Source organism: Cebus imitator, unplaced genomic scaffold (assembly GCF_001604975.1).
Source record: "Cebus imitator isolate Cc_AM_T3 unplaced genomic scaffold, Cebus_imitator-1.0 Scaffold17, whole genome shotgun sequence".
NCBI lineage: Eukaryota > Metazoa > Chordata > Mammalia > Primates > Cebidae > Cebus > Cebus imitator.
This window is the reverse complement of record NW_016107332.1, coordinates 6909661-6929509: the sequence shown is the minus strand read 5'-3', so window position 1 is coordinate 6929509 and position 19849 is coordinate 6909661. Positions and strand designations below refer to the sequence as shown.

Sequence of the window (19849 nt, the reverse complement as noted above, 5' to 3'; positions counted from 1 at the left end):
AAGGAAGGAAGGAAGAAAAAAAAGAAAGAAAGAAAGAAAAGAAAAAAAATCCAGAACATATAAAGATCACATAAATATACATAATATAGCATACATATACACACACACAATATAATATGTATTATTGATGTCGCTTGTGCAAGCATGCAATATAACTTATAATTGATGGACCTATATTTACAGAAAAGATCTTGGCTCTACCTCAAAAGATGTCAAATGATTTTACAAATATTTGTTGCATTGCCATTTTTATGGTCCTATTTTTAAATTTTTAAAATCTTTATGGACACATAGTTGTACATATTTATGGGGTACAAGTGACATTTTGATGTAAACATAAGTGTAATGATCAAATCAAGGTAAGTGGGATATCTGTCACCTCAAACATTTATCATTTCTTTGTGTTGGGGACATTCCAAATCCACTCCTCTAGTTAGGTTGAAATATACAGTATATTTTTGTTAACTATATTTGCCCTGTTATGCTGCCTAACACTAGATCTTATTCCTTCTATCTAGCTGTATTTTTGTACCCATTAGACAACTCCTCTTTATCTCTTCCTCCTCTGATTTTCATGTTAACTGATTTATGGCATCAGATAAGATTTAGGACTTAGAATATTTACATTTTCTGCAGTTTACTTAAATATTCCCTAATATTCAAATAATAATAATATAAATATAATATTTTTATTTTACTATTCAGTGATTTATGCTCTGTATACCAATTATATGTAACATAAAACATGACACTTTAAGATTATACAAATAATACGAATAATTGATGATGGTTGATCAATTAGTAGAAGGATGAGTCATATGCCACAGTTCTTCCGACCTGCATTAGTGGATTGGGCTTGTTGGCTTCTGTCACCAGAAATGTCTCTCTAACATTCTGATATCCATTCTGGCAGACATATAGTGATTGTAATCCCAGGAGAATACTAAACTGTCTCCTATTCCCTGCTGCGTCTCACAAAGTAAAGTTAGAAAAGCAAAAATTAAAGAAACAAACCGCAATTCCAAAATGTCTCAGAAATTTCTACAGAAGTGGTTTTTCCTTTACAAACGACTGCCTTACTCTGGTGTCTACACAATGACTTTATTCATACTTTGTAGTAAAGAACTCAAAAGGAGGACTAGGAAAGGAAACCTTCTTTAATCAAAAGGACTATATGGTTGCTCATAATGCACATCATACAAATCCAGTTCATGTCGAATTAATGTGTCAGTTGTACAGGTGTAATTCAACTGTTGCATTTAAATGGTAATAATATTAACTTTTATTAAACTATTAAGTGTCTCTTGTGCGATCATCAATAGTTTCAAATCATGTTTAGTGACTGTAAATTTTAGAAAATGATATTGAATATGATACTCCCACAAAAGTCAATAAAAGGCACCATTTAAGCTGTTTTTCTTTTTGTTGAAAATCAGGTGAAAACAGTTTCCTCATAAAATTCCTGTTAAGCTACTTTCAGCAAAACCAAAGTCAGTTTTATCAGCGAGGTTAAAAACATGGGCTTTAAAACCCAACAACCTAAATTTGAAGCTTAGATCTTCCCTCAATGCCTAACATATTTTTAAATTTAAATATTTCTGTCTTTAATGTCATTAATAACATATGTGGAAAAATATTATGTGGGAAAAGAATGATTGAAAATCTCTTTCCAAAGACAGGAAGTTTATTGTAAGAAGACTCCCAAAATAGACATAGAGAGTAAGTCTATTCTTCCAATTCTTATCCCCAATTTCCATTTCACAAAACAATTTAGCTCACAATTATAAGAGAAGCCAATTCAAAGAGCAGCAGACAATGAAGACAGACCAGCATGGAAACACGTAACCACTAAAACTATCCATTTAGATAAAAGAGATACTTGTTTAGTTCATGTGACAATGATTTCTTAGTGTCCTAACTGAAAGCAGAAATGGTGTTATGTTTTCTATTTTTATTGGCTTTTCACCTAGAAACTTGAATTCTAAGTATAGCAACTTTTGATGGAGCAACGCTCAGCTACAGAATGTAGAGAATAATAGTTACCAGAAAAGAAAAAAGCTCACAGAGAGTTCTTTTTTTTCCCCCATTTATTTATTTTATTGCACTTTAGGTTTTGGGGTACATGTGAAGAACATGCAAAATTGTTGCATAGGTACACACGTGGCAGTGTGATTTGCTGCCTTCCTCTCCATCACCTACATCTGGCATTTCTCCCCTTGCTATCTCACAGAGAGTTCTAAAAGGAATTTTCATCCCCCTGTCTTCCCCAAAGCTTGATGTGGTGGAGAGATGATCTTGTATCTGATTTCTGACAAGGACACTGAAAACTTATTTAGAAACAGCAATTACAGTATTCAGAGACAAACCAGAGAATGCTTATTTCCTCTTCTTTTTAAATAGAGATCTTTGTGTTTGAAGTCATTAACCTGAGTAATATTTATAAACACGAGATCTTTTTGAAACCAGACATATAAGTTCAATAGTTTTGTTGAGTAAAATATGAATTTATTTTCCTACCAAGGCTGAGCCTCATTCTCCATTCTCACTACACTGAAGTTGCTGGTGTTCACCACTGACAACTCTTCGGCACTTAGCACATATTTTACATCCAATAAATAATGAAGGAATAAATCAGTTAATGAAATGAATGGAAGCAAAGTAGGTACAAGATATCAAGAGATACAAGCTTGCCATCTAGTGATAACTTGGTAAAATAAACATAAAAGATTCCCAGAACAGGAAAACGGTAATAAAGTTTAGAGAAAACATGACTTCTAATGGCAGAACAGGTGTGCTTGGCCAACCTTGCCACTGCAGGCTTCACGTACTGTGACGTACACATTGTTTAAAAGATATCAAAATAAAGTGATATATATATGCAGATCCTTACTATGAAGACTTTCCTGGCATAAGAAATCATAAAGTAAGGAAAAAACCATTAAATATAGTGACCTACAAATATGGTGCTAGGCAGTGACAAGACCTGTTTTTCTCCTATATAATTTATTAAAGCCATACTTTAAATTTTTAAAAATGTTATGGTGTGCTGGCCAAAGGTTTTAAGATTCTGCCTCAGAAAACAAGCAGTGCTATTCTCTCTCATCTAAATTCAGTTTGTGTCTTGCAGCTCATTAATAAACCATACTCCACTCTGCCTAAAACTGCACGTTAAACCAACTGTATTCCATCACTTCAATGTATGTCAACAGGAACTTACTGTCAGCTTGAAGAACAAAATTCTTTTCTTTTTCCTCACATCTGTCAAATGAACCAAGCGTTTCACATTCTATACGCATTTTTAGTTTGGAGCATTTACTAGAACCTTCTTCAGAATTATTTATTTATTCATTTGTGGTCTTATGGTCTTTGAAGAACTTCTCATGTTTTGCTGCTCCTCTACTATTCTACTTTACAAAGATAAAGCAAAGAGCCATTCTTTAATCCATGCTTAAAGTAGAAAGTTAGTGAATGAATAAATGCAAATATAATAGCACTTCCACTTTCAGGTTGGAGCCCCCTCTCAGGAGGCCTCCTTTAAACTTTGCTCCCACTGATGGTACGGGAGCGTTAGCACTCAGTATTATCATGATCTTTACTCTTCTATAGTTTCTCTAGCAGAGGCCAGTAATAATAATAACAGATCTGTCATGAAGAATCAGCAGTTGTATTCAAACAGAGAAAATAAAAAATTTTAAAATATACTTTTTCATGGTACAGGCATAATTTACCTACAAAGCACAAGCAATTCTCTTTTTGAATTAAAAAATAATGATCAGAAAGAAGTTGCAAATAAGGACGAATTGCTCTCACTGGGAGTCCATGTGATCCAGTTATGAGCACAGTGCTGGGAAGACCAGGGCCTTTCCAGAGGCCGGCCTGACCTCCTGGCTAAGGGAAGAAGTCTGCAGTGGAGTGTGTTACCGCTTTGCCAGCGGTAGGTGTCACACACAACTAAAGGAAAAGGGCAGAGGAGCCGGAAAATAAGCCAGTCACAGAAAAAGGAACTAAATATTATAAAACTATACTCACACATTGTATAGGGATCAATGCTGAGCAAAGGAAGCTAAAGCCCTGTATTCCTTGTGTGAGTTCATTTACTTCTGCATACTTCTATGTATGTGCCACAATACATTCAAAAAAAGAAGTCCCAAACTAAAAGCTCCAAACATCTTGTGAGTGAAAAAGTACTGTACATGTATTTAGCTTGAAAGCCAAGACAACAGGGCTGAAGATCATCAGTCACTTGTACTCACTGTGGTGGTGGTGGTGACCTCCTCAGTCACAACCTTCAGGGTGTCGACCACGGAGATGTAGCCCAGACGCTTAGCAATCGCCAAGGCAGTGTTGCCATTCTGAAGAGAGAGTGAAAGAAAGAGAGTGAGAAATGAGAGAGCCGACTGCGATGTGAGCCAATGAGCTCACCCGCTGCTCTGCATGAGCCAGCATTTCCTTCCAAAACAAGGCACAGCTTAGGAAAATCACTAGTTTTTACCATTACGTCTAAATCTGTCTTTGTAACTTCTTCAGACTATAGCCCAGGTCACCATGGTAACACAACAAGCTTGCATCTGCTTGCTCTTTTTAATAAGAAGCACTTGATGCTTTAACCCTAAGGTTGTCAAATATCTTCTACAAACACTGTATTGCGCTTAAGAAAGTGCCTCTTGACACCTCCAAAACCTGTTAACAAGTACCAGGTACACTCATCCCCCATCAGAGGTCAGGCCATCTGCTGCAGGTAAGATGTTACCATAGGGAGCACAGTAACATATTTAGCTGCAGCTGTGCAGAAGTTCACTATGCAGCAAAGTAACACAAGCAAGCAATTCAGGCTGCATCCAGCCCAGGCCACGGGAGATCCCAGTTTGTTTAATTGCACCGCTTAGTTTACATTTCAATGGCTCCACAACCCAATGAGCTTTGTTTAAGCTAGAAGCTCCCTTACTGTGCTCCCTTAAGAAGGCGGCGGGGCGGGGGAGGAGGGTCAATTTGTGCTCACATCTGAGAGCCAGCTGTAAGCAGAGCACGTTCCAGCAGCCCAAGAGGAGGGCCCCCTCTCCAGAGAGAGCCAACGAGTCAGGCTGACTGCGTTCCCTCCCAGGGCAAGCACTTCTGGGGAAGTCACACTGACTTCTGGAAAGCCTGTCTAAAAATCTGGGGCTTTCCAGAGTCCAGGGGGCTTATTTAAGGAATAAGGCTCACTGAGTGAATCTGACCTCACTCAGCTCAGACAGGAAGCCACCAGGGCAGGGGAGGAAAAAGGAGAAAGCGTGGTGAGGGGCAGCGGCGTCTGCCTTACCGCGGTGGTGGCGTTGGGCTTGGCCCCATGCTGGAGCAGGACGTTGATGATGTGCGTGTGGCCCTGCTGCGCGGCCTGGTGCAAAGGCGTGTAGCCGTTCTGTGAAGGACAGTGGCGGTGGGCCCAGCACCCGATTTGCAGAGGGAGAAGAAAATTAGGTTAGCCTTCATTTTGAATAGTCTTATTTACGACGAAACCATTACGGATGCTTTATTTGGAATCCAAGATAATCAGCAACCCATTTCTCACAGCAAACACTCCCTCACACCTTCTGGTCTGCTAAACAAAGAGAAGAGAGCAGCCGATGAAACAAGATTCACATAATCCAAATGAGAACTGTTAACACATTTTAACCAGTTAGCAGTAAAAATGAGGGCTCCCTTAAAAGATGAAAGGGGTGGGTGCCATCGACTTCTGCTCACATCTGAGCTGAAAAGAGAGATTTAAAATAAGAAACAGCATGATCCCTGTGATTTCTTCCCTGAGAAACAGGTAAGAGTAAAATTGTTTTTAAATGAAGGCTGCAGAGGGTCATATAAACCACTGTCTGCTCATCATGACTCTCCTAATACTTAACCTTAGGGATTCTAAATCATCAAAAGTAAATCTAGATTTTATATTCCTTTCCAAGAACAGCTTTTTTCCCCATTTCAGACAAGATGAAACTGAAAATAAGAAAGTTAAGTAATTTCTCCACAATCAGTCGAGGTTCAGATCCTATGCAGAAGACCATGACAGCCAATGGCTGTCAGACAATGGCTATTTTTTTTTAATCCAAGGATTATAAATTGTTCTATTATAAAGACACATGCACACATATGTTTTTTGCAGCACTGTTCACAATAGCAAAGACTTGGAACCAACCTAAATGCCCATCAATGATAGCCTAAATAAAGAAAATGTGGCACATATATACCAAGGAATACTATGCAGCCATAAAAAGGATGAGTTCATGTCCTTTGCAGGGACGTGGATGAAGCTGGAAACCATCATCCTCAGCAAACTAACACTAGAACAGAAAACCAAACACAGCATGTTCTCACTCATAAGTGGGAAGTTGAACAATGAGAACACATGGACACAGGGAGGGGAACATCACATATTGGGGCCTGTCGGGGGTGGGGGCCCAGGGAGGGATAGCCTAATATAGATGACAGGTTGATGGGTGCAGCAAACCACCATGGTACATATATACCTACGTAACAAACCTGCACGTTCTGCACATGTATCTCAGAACTTAAAAGTATTAAAAAAAAAAAAAATCTATCTGCCTCACCACTTGTAATATTTTATCTACATGTTTCAGACCCAATCGTCCTGGGCTCTAAGTTCTAAATGGCCCTTTTATACTCTAAGGTTTTAAGTGTACATATCCCTTTTATACAATGTCCCTGCTGCCCTGTGACCAACATACATATTTGCTTGCTCTGTCTACTATATGTGTGGGTGCTACGTGATTTCTTTTATAAATTCATTGTACTCTTTCTGCCCATAGGAACATGCCCATATGTGTCGAGGTCTACCTACGTGTCCCTAAGTGTGACCCTTCCTCAGCTCTGTCATGTTGGAAGTCTTACGTCTGCTTATAAATCCCTACAATGGGATGGCCCCAGGAAACCTGGAAATATAAATCAATTACAGGGACTCCGAGAAGCCTTTGACTATTGCAGGGACTCTGCTGCCAAATCAGATAATCCATGGACATTTAAAGAGAATACACTAAGTGATACTTCTTTTCGTAAAAATTCTTCCTATTCATTGTGTTTACAGTGTCTTATCCACTGAATTTAGTTCATCTCTTCAGTATCAGCCAAGTTAATTCATTCAACAAGCATTTACTAATTACACACTATGTGCTAAATAACTTAGCGTATAAATTAATAAAATAATATACCCCTATGACATATTAATAAATTTAAATTATCTATAAATATATGTAAATTAATAATGCCAAAGCAACATTCCTGCCCTCAATAGATCAGCAACATTCCTGCCCTCAATAGATCAGCGGACATTTTGGCCACAGAAATGTTCCCTAGTCCTGATTTAATCTAATCTTTACCTGAAATCTCCAGTGAGTATATTTGCCAGGTAAGTCTGGAGCAATTCAAGTGTTTACATAAACATTTGGTTGACTCTTAATCTACTGTCATAGGCCCATCTGTCTAAAAGCTCTCGACCCAGTTCTACCAATTATTTGCAAATCCCTAATCCTCTCTAAACCCCAATTTCCTCATTTGTAAAATGGGAATGGCCAAGATTTCAAGCTTGGTGAAGGATCAGATAAGTTGTTCATGAATATGTTTTCTTTTCTAGCTTGGAAAATTTTAGCAAATGCTTTGGTGTTTTGATTATTTTTTTCTCATTGAAGAGCTCTATAATCTCCACAGTGTCTTTAATAAAAAAATTTTTTTATATGCTGTTCTAAACCCTCTTCACAAATTAAATATATATTTAACCAGGTCTGGTTCGCCCCAAGCTGCTGTAACAGGGTTTTCTTCTAATCTTAAGCAACAAATAGTCTTATAAAGTTAGTTCCTTTTTCCAAATATTTTATACCATATCATGGGAGTTTAGGAATTAAGTTAATATATATGTTTATATTTTTAAAGTAATGAAACCATTTTTAGTAGCTACAGCTAAGATATAGCTACAGCTTAACTACAGATAAGATCTGAGGAAGAAAACCTGATTCCTTTCTCAAGGATGTCATTTTCACCTGAAAAAAAAAAAAATCTGAAGAGTTCATTAAAAGATTGTGCTTTGAGTTTTGTGTCTATTTCCCTGAAGATATATGGTTCGAAATGTAACGGTCCAAGTAACAGTTTACTTAAAAAACAAAAAACACAAAAACTGAAATGATAAAATGAGATTTTTCTTTCAATCAAATCTTCATTCAATGCAGATCAAACTCCAGGGAGACCATTGATATTCTCCAGACAATATAGTGTTTGCCTTCTAAATATTATAACCGTTTCAACAATGAAACATTTAAAGATATGACAGGCATTTTCAAGCCCTGCCAACATCTCACTGTATTGTTACATTTGTTCATTTTGAGAGAATACTTGGATTACAAGAAAAAATGTCTTTCCTGGAGTCCTTATATCGGAGCTGGCTCAGCAGAAAAGGTATTAGGAACTAATGCCTGAGAATTCATATTAGAGGCTTTAAATAAGTCTCAAGGTACAATTTCATGAGAACTTAAAAACCAATCAGAAACTAGGCAGCAGCTATTCTTGCTAGAGTAAGATTATAAGTTTGAATCTTAAATGTTAATAGTATTATTTATAGTTTAAAAATAAGTTTGTTTTAAATTAGCTATAAACATGCTTATGTGTAGAAATGATTTTGTTTCAGCTTCTAAGAGAATACCTGACTTATAAAACTTCTGTATATTTTTAATTTATAGAATCTTGAATGATGGCTTTGGAAAGTCCTGAATGTGCTCACACTCATTTACTTGAGCCCAATCAAATAGCTGTAATTAGAAATTTCTGGGCCAGGCTTGGTGGCTCACAATGTAATCCCAGTACTTTGGAAGGCTAAGGCAGGAGAATTTCGCTTGAATCCAGTTCGAGACTAGCCTGGGCGACATGGTGAAACCTCATCTCTACAAAAACATTTAAAAATTATCTGGGCATGGTGTTGCACACCTGTTAGTCCTAGCCAGTGCTGAGGGAAGAGAATCACTTGAGCCCAGGTTCTAGGCTGCAGTGCGCTCTGATCATGCCACTGCCCACTGCATTCCAGCCTGGGCAACAGAGTAAGACCCTGTCTCCAANAAAAAAAAAAAAAAGAAAAGAAAAGAAAGAAAAGAAAGAAAAAGAAAAGAAACAGAAAAAAGAAAGAAAGAAAAGAAAAAAAGAAATTTCTGATATATGACCTTTAAAAAAAGTGCAAATAAACATTTCTTTGGACCAAAGAACTTGGAGCTGCAAGTTGTATTATGTATAACGGCCATGGTTATAGTATGCACTTCTCTTCACCTTGAACCAAATCTAATTCACTGAAGTAAAGTGTTATGTTCTGGCCTTGCTTTGCTGAATAGGAACTTTTGAATGCCACTAGGGAAACTGTTGGGATCAAGTCAGCTGTGCATTATCCTTGAGAACTTCCAGCCCAGGCCTTATACATTATTGCCTCACTGAGCATGACCACGTGATGTTCTGAATGTGACAGAGTTCATTAAAAATGAAAAGCATTGCAGCCATCAAAAACGATGAGTTCGTGTCCTTTATAGGGACATGGATGAACCTGGAAACCATCATTCTCAGCAAACTGACACAAGAACAGAAAATCAAACACCTCATGTTCTCACTCATAGGCGGGTATTGAACAATGAGAACACATGGACACAGGGAGGGGAGCAACACACACTGGAGTCTGTGTCGGGGAAACAGGGGAGGGACAGCAGGGGGTGGGGAGTTGGGGAGAGACAGCATGTGGAGAAATGCCAGATATAGGTGATGGGGAGTAAAGCAGCAAATCACACTGCCATGTGTGTACCTATGCAACAATCTTGCATGTTCTTCACATGTACCCCAAAACCTAAAATGCAATTTTAAAAAAAACTATTGTATATAAATAATAGGTTTTAATGGACTAATAATTAAAATGTAATAAAAAGTAACTTTCAATAGTATGCCAAAAACTGTATGTTTGAATTAACTAATAACTTCAATAAATCATTGCTATCTTATTGAAAAAAGACAAAAAAAATGAAAAGCATGCAGTCTAGACTGCTCGTCTGTATTTCTTCATGAGAGGATAAGGAGTCAGGGGCTGGGGGGCAAGGCCCTGAAACAATATAAAGGCAATCTGCCAGGACATCAAGATGTTCTAGCCGGCATCTACTGTGTCCTGCAGTAAGTTGTTAAATCAATGTCAGCTATTTTAAGTTTATGTAGTTCTGAAGCTAACCTGCATGGTTGTCAAAGGTTATTAGAATGAAAATTCTCAAATAATTACAAAACTACATCACCTCTTCAAAATCACTTTAGATGAACTAAAAAGGAAAAAATAAATACACTTGTAACTTTGGCTAAGTAATGAGGCATCCAGATGGCTGAACCTTTTTTGCTTGTAGGAATTGAAAATGACAAGTATTTTACCTTGGTTTTTGCATTAACATTTGCTCCCTGTTTCAGAAGAAAGTTGACCATTTTCACATTTCCGTAGTGACAGGCCACGATTAAAGGTGTGTAACCAAGCTGTAAACAATAATAAAAAGTTAGAAATAGATAAAGTAGAAACTTTACTACTCTAGTGCTTAATACCCCAGAGGAGAAGGACTGGGCAGAGTTCAGAGAATTCGGTTTGACTAAAGATATTATTTAGTAGATTATATATGAACCCTTGACCACAAGGAACTTCATATCAGCAAGAGAGATCAGACATGGGTGACTTAATCTGCAAAGAACTAAGAGAGAGGCACAAATAATATCTGAAAACAGCAAATACAGAATGACTCTGATGGGAGATGCAGGAAAGATGTAGCTATAGCAGGCTTAAAAAATGGGTATGAATTTTATGGCATAGAGAGGGAAAACCCATTTCCAGACGAAGGGCATGGAGACAAGCAAATACATGAGGAACACAGCAAGTCATGTGAACTAGCTAAAGCAGTAAGGGAGAGGGTAGACTTAAGTCTGCAAAATTGGAGTCTTCCTGCAAAGGGTCCTGACCCCATGCTATCCATTGGAATTGATTCCAGCAAAAAAATGGGGACCCGCCATAGATTTGTGGATAGAAGAGGGTTATGATTAGTTTATATTTTAGAATGAACTCTTGAGGAGGGAAGACACTGGACACGGGGTGACCCAAATGGGGGCTACTTGGAATCATCCCAGCCAGAACCTGTCACACTATTGACAATGATTTGCTTTACCTTTGTATGAGCATCCTGATCAGCTCCATGCTTCGTAAGAATATCAGCAACATTCACTTTATCTTCCTGGGCTGCAAGGTGTAAGGATGTGAGTCCACTCTACAAAAAGAATGGAACCAAAGGGATTCATTTGAAGAAGAAAATAAATTGCATCATCTATAATATTACGATAAAATAGTGAAAAAATTCCAGAAAACACATAACCTCTTCCCAGAAACCACATCTTCTGATATTTAAGGCAAACTGTCTAAATTTTTGATGTTTCATCTAAGATACATCCTCTAAGTCAATCAACATTTCAGGCAAATTAGATTTTCCATTTTCCGTGTTGGGTATTTATATTATGATGTGAGGCTTTAAAATAGCTCAGCTAATAAGCTTTCAAATGACATTTATTTCAAATCCATCTGGATCTCCTGCTGTACCAACTTATTTATTTAAATAACTGATCAGCCAATATTACACCTATTTTATAAGCAGAATAATCATCCATATTTTATCAACAAAATATCACATCAGTGTAAAAAAACGGACAGTTACAGGAAATGAGTACAGAAAAACTGTCTCCAGCACCCAAAGAGAGTATTCTTTTCAGGAGACTCCTCTAAACATTAACTTAAAGTAACCTCATTATTTATATAGCACCATAAATTGCCAAGTTTTATGCAACGTGTTTGGTGTACATACACCAAGTAATTATTTGGTTTATTTGACTATGCAATTAAAGTATAGTAATGAATTAATTTGAAAAGGAAGACATGGTGAAAAGAGGGGAAAAGTGGTTTATTCAGTCAATGCCACACTCTGGTGGCCTTACTACATAATTTGCATTTAACAGGTGTTTTCTTGAGTGTGTTTCATATGTCATGAACTGTTCATATTCTAGGAACTTGAACACAGCAGTAAACAAAAGTTTCTGTCTTTATAGAGCTTACATTCTAGCTTATAGTCTGTTTATACCATATATCTCTCTCCCTCCACTATTGCTCACATGGCTAGCATATTTATGCTCTTCCTGGACATACTGCAGCTATAGACTGAGATGACTACCCGGGCTCTGAGTCAGCACCTCTTCCCCAGTTCACATCTGATTAAAATCAACCACCCCTGTTGACCACTGCTTTTTAGGTCCACTCTCCTGCATTAGCACTTAGGCTGAGAAAGCTAAGCCATATTCTTCAAAATTCATGATCTCCAGCCATGGTGCTACTTCTGGAAATCAAAAAGTACACTGACCTTATTCCAAAAATGGAAGTGAAACATACAGAGAGAAACCCATTCTACAACTTGAGAGGAGGCTTTTTACTTGTGGGCCTGGGGCTTTTTAATCCTTAGAGCTCTGGGTGAGCTCACCTTTGAGTTTCATAAAACACAGCGTGAGACAGAAGACATATATCCTTTTTCTATTAAAATTTCCATCACTTCTAAACAAATATTATATAATCCTATTGTATAAAACAACTGAATATTAGGATACAATAAGATTGTTTCTTATCTCCTTTCTAAAATAACAAACATAAGAATATTTCTTTTTACAGAGACAGTCTATTTAAAAATATTATTGATCATTACATGAAGTGATCATCAAATCTCAAAAACATTTTTGATGACTTTTTTAATGTGTGTACTTTTTTCTACTCTATTTGCAGAATGGATTTTCTGCAGTGCAAGATTCCAAACTAACAACCGGTATAAAAATCTCTGCAGTTTATTGCGGTAAACTTGCATATCCAACTCGAAAGATGTAAACCTGCAGTGTATATAGGTTTTTGTCCACAGTTGCTATCTCATAACTTTGACAGCCCTTGTTACAGTCATTTGTCACAACACCATGTGTGTTAGCCTCAGGGGCAAGCCTCAGGAAACAAACTATCTCCCACCTTCTCCTGGCCTCCTTTCGCTTCCCCCAAGCTAGACTCCAATCTTCCCCCCAGCATTTGTGGGTCATAAGACCCTCCTGAGAGAGAGTCCTACCCCATACCCTTGGGGGAATGAATGCTGATGTCATGAAGCTTCCATAAAACCCCAGAGGACAGGGTTCAGGGAACTTCTGGTTAGCTGAACACATGGAGCTTCCTTGTGGAGGGTGGTGCACCCAGGAAGGGCATGAAAGCTGTACGCCTTCCCTCATTCCTTCCCCTATGTGTCTCTTCAGCTTCATCCTTTGTAATAGCCTTTATAAGAAACTGGTAAATACAAGTATTTCTGTGAGTTCTGTGAGCCACCCCAGTGAATTAATGGAACTCAAAGGGAGTGTCCTGGAAACCCCAACTTGAAGCCAGTCAATCAGAAGTTCAGAGGCCCAGACTTCTGATGGTGCCTGTGCAGAGGGTAGTCTTGGGGACTGAACCCTGAACCGAAGAGCTCTAACGCTCTTTCCAGATAGACAGTGTTGGAACTGAATTGGAGGACACGCAGCCGGTGCGTGCTGCTTGGTATGCGGGGAAAACCTCTCCACATTTGGTCACAGAAGTCTTCTGTGTTGATGATTATTGTGTGGTTGTGTGAGAATACAGGAAAAACACTGTTTGAAAGGTTTCTGGGGAAAAAAAAAAAAAGAAAATACAAAGTGTTGAAGGAGTTCTTTTCAAAAAAAGTAATTAATTTCCTAAGATACATGGGTGAACTCAAAAACTAACCTTTATTTTATTTTATTTTATTACAGATGGTGGTTGGATAATGAATATAATTTCTATATTATAGTCCTTAATGAGAAATAATCATTTGGAGGGTATGAACCTATTGATTTCAGTTGGCCTTAAAAAGATAAAGAATGTGTCTTCTCTTCAAAAGCAATGGGAAAATTTTTTAATCGGTTTTGGTTCTCATCTGAGATATTTTTACAGTTGCATTATCTTATAATTCTATCCAAAAGGCAAGGTTATAGGTTTTATATGTAAAATTTTGTATATTGTATTACTATTCAGATATATCTGAGAAAACTTACTAAAGTTTTACTTTAGTGATGAATACACTATGTGTTTAGGACACCACTCAAATGTAATAATGAAATCACTGTTACTCTGTGATTCAAAATTGAATGTTTTTCTTCATTGCTAAGCGTGCAACTCAAAAATACTCATTAAATATTTGATAACTGCCAAAACTCTCTCAAAGAAAGTAATGTATTTAGAAGAATACCATAAAGGAGGGAATACTGAAGTGATTTCAATATGTATCTGTCATTTTTATAAATTAAAGATAACACCATCAGAAGCACTGTAAGATCAGTTTCATGAACTAGCTGGAATTTTACTCCTACGCAAAATACTGCTGAATTTGTTTATGGATTTCTTTGGCTTATTTTCAAATGAAGATTTGTTATTAATAAACATAAGCCCCTTCATACACTAATATTAAATAAAATATTATATGCTTCATGATCAGATTTTCCCCAACAAGGTAAATGACCATCTGAATGACATGACTTCAGTAGTCACAAGGACATCCATGTCCTGGACTGTAATGATTGTCCATCTGATACAACGAATTTCACTATAAGGCTTTATGGTGTTTGTTCTTGTAAAAATGCAAATATCCTTTGGAAGACTAACCCTACGATTTGCTCTCAACATACTTTAAAGAAGGATTTGTGGGGACTTTTTATAAAGGCCAGAAAAGTACGTAAGGGCAGGGGAGGTACGGGAACACTTTTGAGTTCCGGAAGTATTCAAGGCAAGCTGCCTGTTTCATAGCTCTTCCTAAAGGATATATGCTACATAACCTACTTACAAATGTCATTAAGACCAACTTATCACTGATACTTTAAAAGTATCAATCAACAGTGAAATGTAGAAAACATAAGGTATTTGTACATTTGTGGAAAGAGCTAAGAAACTTAATTTTCACTAAGTCCAGACAACGTATTACAAAAAGCAACAAGACATCAAATGACAAACTAACTTAATAAATACAGGTTCAAATTGTATTTATTCTAACTTAATAAATACAGAATTCCAAAACAATTCTGTTTCTCAGCAGCTGGCTATAGCAGAGTATATATAAGTGTAAGACAGAAAGTTAGGTGGATCTATAGATCTATATGTAGATGAATGGATAGATTTATTGGAAAACATGTACTTGTAAAAATATATGTTTATACATTTGAATATTTTTCCCTTATATTTTTGACTGCCATTCTGTCATAATTAATGTGGAGGCCTACAAAGGCCAGTCCCTGGAAAAAGGCTAAAATGATTGATGTGTCTTATTAAAAAAACAAAAAAGATTTTCTCACCACCACCACCAAACCCCTCAAGCTAGGCTTATGTTGACTCAAAAAAAATCTATATTTTACTGAGTTTCCCACCTCCTATCCAGAGGCCTCTGATGCCCAGCAGGGCCAAAGAATGCCTTGGGTGGCAGACATGGGCCTGCCAGCTTAGAGGCAGCTGTTTAAGCTGAACCCCAGATGGAACCATTCTTTCTCTATGTATATCTGAAATTTGGAACGAGGAGCAGCAGACACTGGAGCAATTATAGTGATGTTAACATTGGGAGCTATAGGGCAGCCTCTTTAGACACACACATGGAGAAGCAAAGAAAGCAGGGCTATACAGATCAATGAGACTCACAAAGAAAAGTCAAGAAGCAAAAATGTTGCCATACAGAGAGTCTCTCCCTTGTTCCCTTATGGTTTCCTAATCTCTCATATGGCTTGACTCCCTTCCTGTCCTTGGGGTCTGTAAGATATCCTTGTTTCTTTTTAACACATTGCTCCTTTTGTTCCAAATTATCTGTGATTGGTTCCTGTTTACATGCATCCAAAACATCTTGATTGAAGCAAGAGGCAAGGACAGAATACCTTGGTTGACATATGGATATTGGCTCCCTTATCCAGAAGCAAGGTAACCATGTCTGTGTGCCCCTCCTGCGAGGCCAGATGGAGTGGCGTTACTCCTTGCTTTGTCACAATGTTTGTCTCTGCTCCATAGTTTAGGAGTGTGGAAGCTATCTGCATTTGATTCTTCTTGGCAGCAATATGTAACGGAGTATAGCCATTCTAAAGAAAACAAAAACACATGCATATAGAGTAAGATTAACAGTTGCTCTAATATGTATCTCTAAAGGAAATAAAAATCTCAAATCAACTGAAGAATTAAAAATGAGTTTACAGTTAATTCAAACTCGTACTCATCATGTTTCCATCCAACAATAACCAAATCTCTACAATAAAAGTCATAAGGTACCCCATTCTACTGTAAAACAGATAGAAACATTAAAGCACCAAAGCTGAAAATTCTTTTCTTATAATGTTGGTTCCCTCCTGAAGAGCAACATAGAATAACCCAGGTTCCTCTTCTACATGACTATCCTTTAAATACCCGGGGATAGTTTTCATATCCACCTTTAGCCTTCTCTTTTCCAAGCTAATTTTCTCCATTTCTTCAACTAGTCCTGGTGGAAGTGCCATTTCTACATCTCTCCCTATAACGATGACCTGTTCTGAGCTGATTCTAGCGTGTCAATATTGTTCTTGAATTGTGTGTGCTACCTGGAACCAAGGCTGTACTTCAGATGTGGTTATGACAGTACTGAATAAAATGGAATTACGTCTGTCATCTTACTAGAATACTCAAACTAATATGCTTCTGATTGGATTGTACTTTAACGTGGTTCTATAAATATTACTGAGTGCCTAGCATATGCCAAGCAGTGTGCTAGGTGTGGGAATACAATGGTGAACATGACATAATCCTTGTCTTTAATGGATTGCGTTCTAATTTAAAATATATTAAACAACAAAATTAGCTTATATTAATCTTGTGGTCCATTCAAATCCTAGATCTCCCCTTCTTCATATCCCCTGCTGCTTCAAAAGTAGAAATATGAGGCTACTCATTTTGGGTGGGAGTTTGTGGAAAGGACCAGAATAACTCATGCTCTGCTTACAAGAACAGAGAACTCTAAACCCCATACTTAGCTAAAAGAAAAAAAAAAATGTGGAACAATTGTAAGTCTGCAGTATATATTATTTTCTTTCCTTTTCGTTAAAAAATCTGGTAGAATTTTCCAGTCAAATTAAAATTCAAAACAGTGGCTTTGCCATTAACAGTAGTTTTTCCCTTCAGTGACATGCTGAAGGGAAAGACAGTATAATGATCAAGTGCTTCTTGTGCGATTACCATGAGAGGTTTGTTTGTTTGTTTGTTTGGACAAGGTATGGCTTCATCGCCCAGACTGGAGTGTAGCGGTGTCATCTCAGTCACTGCAATCTTCACCTTCCGGGCTCAAGCAATCCGCCCAACTCAGCCTCCTGAGTACCGAGGACTCTAGGCACACGCCACCAGGACTGGCTAATTTGTTTGTATTTTTGGTAGAGATGGGGTTTCGCCATGTTTCCAGGTTGGTCCCAAACTCATGAGCTCAAGTGCTCTGCCCACTTCGGTCCCCCAAAGTGCTGAGATTACAGACTGGAGCCTGTAATCAATACATGAGGGGCATTTTCAGGTCATGCTATTTCCTTAATGTTAACTACCAAGTGTACCAAAAAATAAAAAGGCATTTTAAGAATCTAAATGTCTTTATATGTCATCATCAAATCTTGATCCTCATAGGACCCTACATTATCTACTCTGTCCCCATTTCTCCAAGCAAGAATAAGTATCTTTCATCTTTGACAAATATTTTCTTTCCCTGACGCAACTGAAGGAAATTCAGCTTGGAAGTCTTTTTCAGGGTCTGATCAGAGGTCTCACATGCTTCAATTGCTTTAGAATATTGTATTTGTGTCCATAGGCTCTATTGAAAAAGAGACACATTGATTTTTGTGGGCCAAATGAATTTAGTTAACTTCTTTTTGCTACAATGTGTTTCTTTAGTTTCAATTACCCCCTTCCTACAGTATGGACTCTACCAAGGTTAGGTAAAGGGATGTTTTAGCAAAACAACATAAGTGATCATGAAAGAAGGTGTCAATTCTGGCAATGGATGAGGTTTGTCTAGTAGATACTCAACCTACAAGAGCTAAAGGGCCTTTTTACTCCACAAAGAGTAAATGGTTTGGGACTCAAATAACTGTAGCACTCCCAAGGAAGAATAAGAGAAGGTTCTAGACTCTGGTGGAAAGAATCAAAATTCTCATGGTCGGAGGACTGTGTGTGTTGAGGAGAGGGGTCGTTATAATGAGCAGAAAGAGTCTAAAGTGGAGACCACAGCGGGGATCATACCACCTGGAGCCCTCTAGGAGGGGCCCCAAAGCTGAGAGGCTCATGTTCAATGACAGGCTGGGCAGATGAGTGAAAGACACTAGAGAGGCCTTCCCAGAACACCCATCCTACCGTGGACTCTGGAGTAGAGAAATGCTTTACATCATCTTCAGAGCTCAGTATGTGCACGCCTGAGAGTACCATACAAGGTAGAGGCTAGAGATCAAAGCTGTGTTTGTCTCTTTAGGAAAACCATACACATTATTTTATAATTTAGGTCTTCTCTTGTAAGTAGATTAAGAGTCCCTTGTGGAATGAAAACACATCTTTTACAGTTTTACCTCCCATTGAGTGACTATAATCCTTTCTTTACACATTATAAGAGTTCAATGAAAGTGCTCATGGGTACTGATGAAATCTTTTGTATCTATGTTAAGAAGCTTATCCTGGATAGCTAATGAAAAAAAAATGCTGGCATCTTAAGTGAGCAGGTATTTTTTTATTCCATAACTACTCAATCTTCATTCTTTCATCCAAATTTATTGAGAACCCATATAATATGGTATTGAACACCTCAGTGATATGCACATGAATATGATATGAATACTCCTCAAGTGGCTTATAATCTAGTTTGAAGAAAGACATAAAATATGTGCAGAATTGATGAGGAGGTTGTAGGAAAAAGAGCAATAAGAACAGTGTGGATAACTGAAAATTTGGCACCCTCTTTTTACAATTAGAGTACTTTATTATAAACTGTTCATTGGCATCAAAAAGATATAAATATTTGTAGATGTATATGTATATGTACACATATGTATAAAGTTATATATTTATGATATATGTAACATGTTATATATAAAATATATATTTACACAGAACATATTTTATGTATATATCCCATTTTATATTTATCATATGCATAATTTAAATAGGCATGAGTATATATATGTATATATTTATATAATAAAAGTGGAATAAATCTCTCTATATTGCTTTGGGACACAAAGGATCTAGTGGTTAAGAGCACCAACTCTAAAGTCAGTCTGCCTGAGGTCAAACACAGGTATAAGCTGTAACACTTATAATTCATATGACTTTGGAAAATTAACCTACTTAAATCTCACTTCTCATCTGCAAAATGGAGATCATTAGAATACCAGTCTCATGGGATTACTATGAGATATTGCCTGTAAAGTGCTAGGCATGGTGTTTAGCAAATAAATGGTGGCCATTGCTTTATTATGTTGTCTAATACAGCATAAATATTTTCCCATCACATATATATATATATATTTGAGACGGAGTCTCGCTCTGTCACCAGGCTGGAGTGCAGTGGCGCGATTTTGGCTCACTGCAACCCGAGTAGCTAGGACTACAGACCCGCACCACCACACCCAGCTAATTTTTGTATTTTTAGTAGAGATGGGGTTTCAATCTCTTGACCTCGTGATCCACCCACCTCGGCCTCCCAAAGTGCTGGGATTGCAGGCGTGAGCCACCATGCCTGGC

General features: G+C 37.5%; 1 protein-coding gene across 50 annotated transcripts in view; it reads right to left on the bottom strand.

The window, feature by feature from the left end:
* ANK2 (ankyrin 2) overlaps window positions 1-19849 on the bottom strand; it is a 568766-nt gene that overhangs the window by 85213 nt on the left and 463704 nt on the right. For all 50 annotated transcript variants that reach the window (XM_037731960.1, XM_017510194.2, XM_037732068.1 and 47 more), the window contains 5 exons: window positions 15994-16191; window positions 11190-11288; window positions 10414-10512; window positions 5300-5398; window positions 4254-4352 (listed from right to left, as the gene is read on the bottom strand). In XM_037731960.1, coding sequence (XP_037587888.1) covers window positions 4254-4352; window positions 5300-5398; window positions 10414-10512; window positions 11190-11288; window positions 15994-16191 — 594 coding nt within the window. The remainder of the gene's footprint in view (window positions 1-4253; window positions 4353-5299; window positions 5399-10413; window positions 10513-11189; window positions 11289-15993; window positions 16192-19849) is intronic.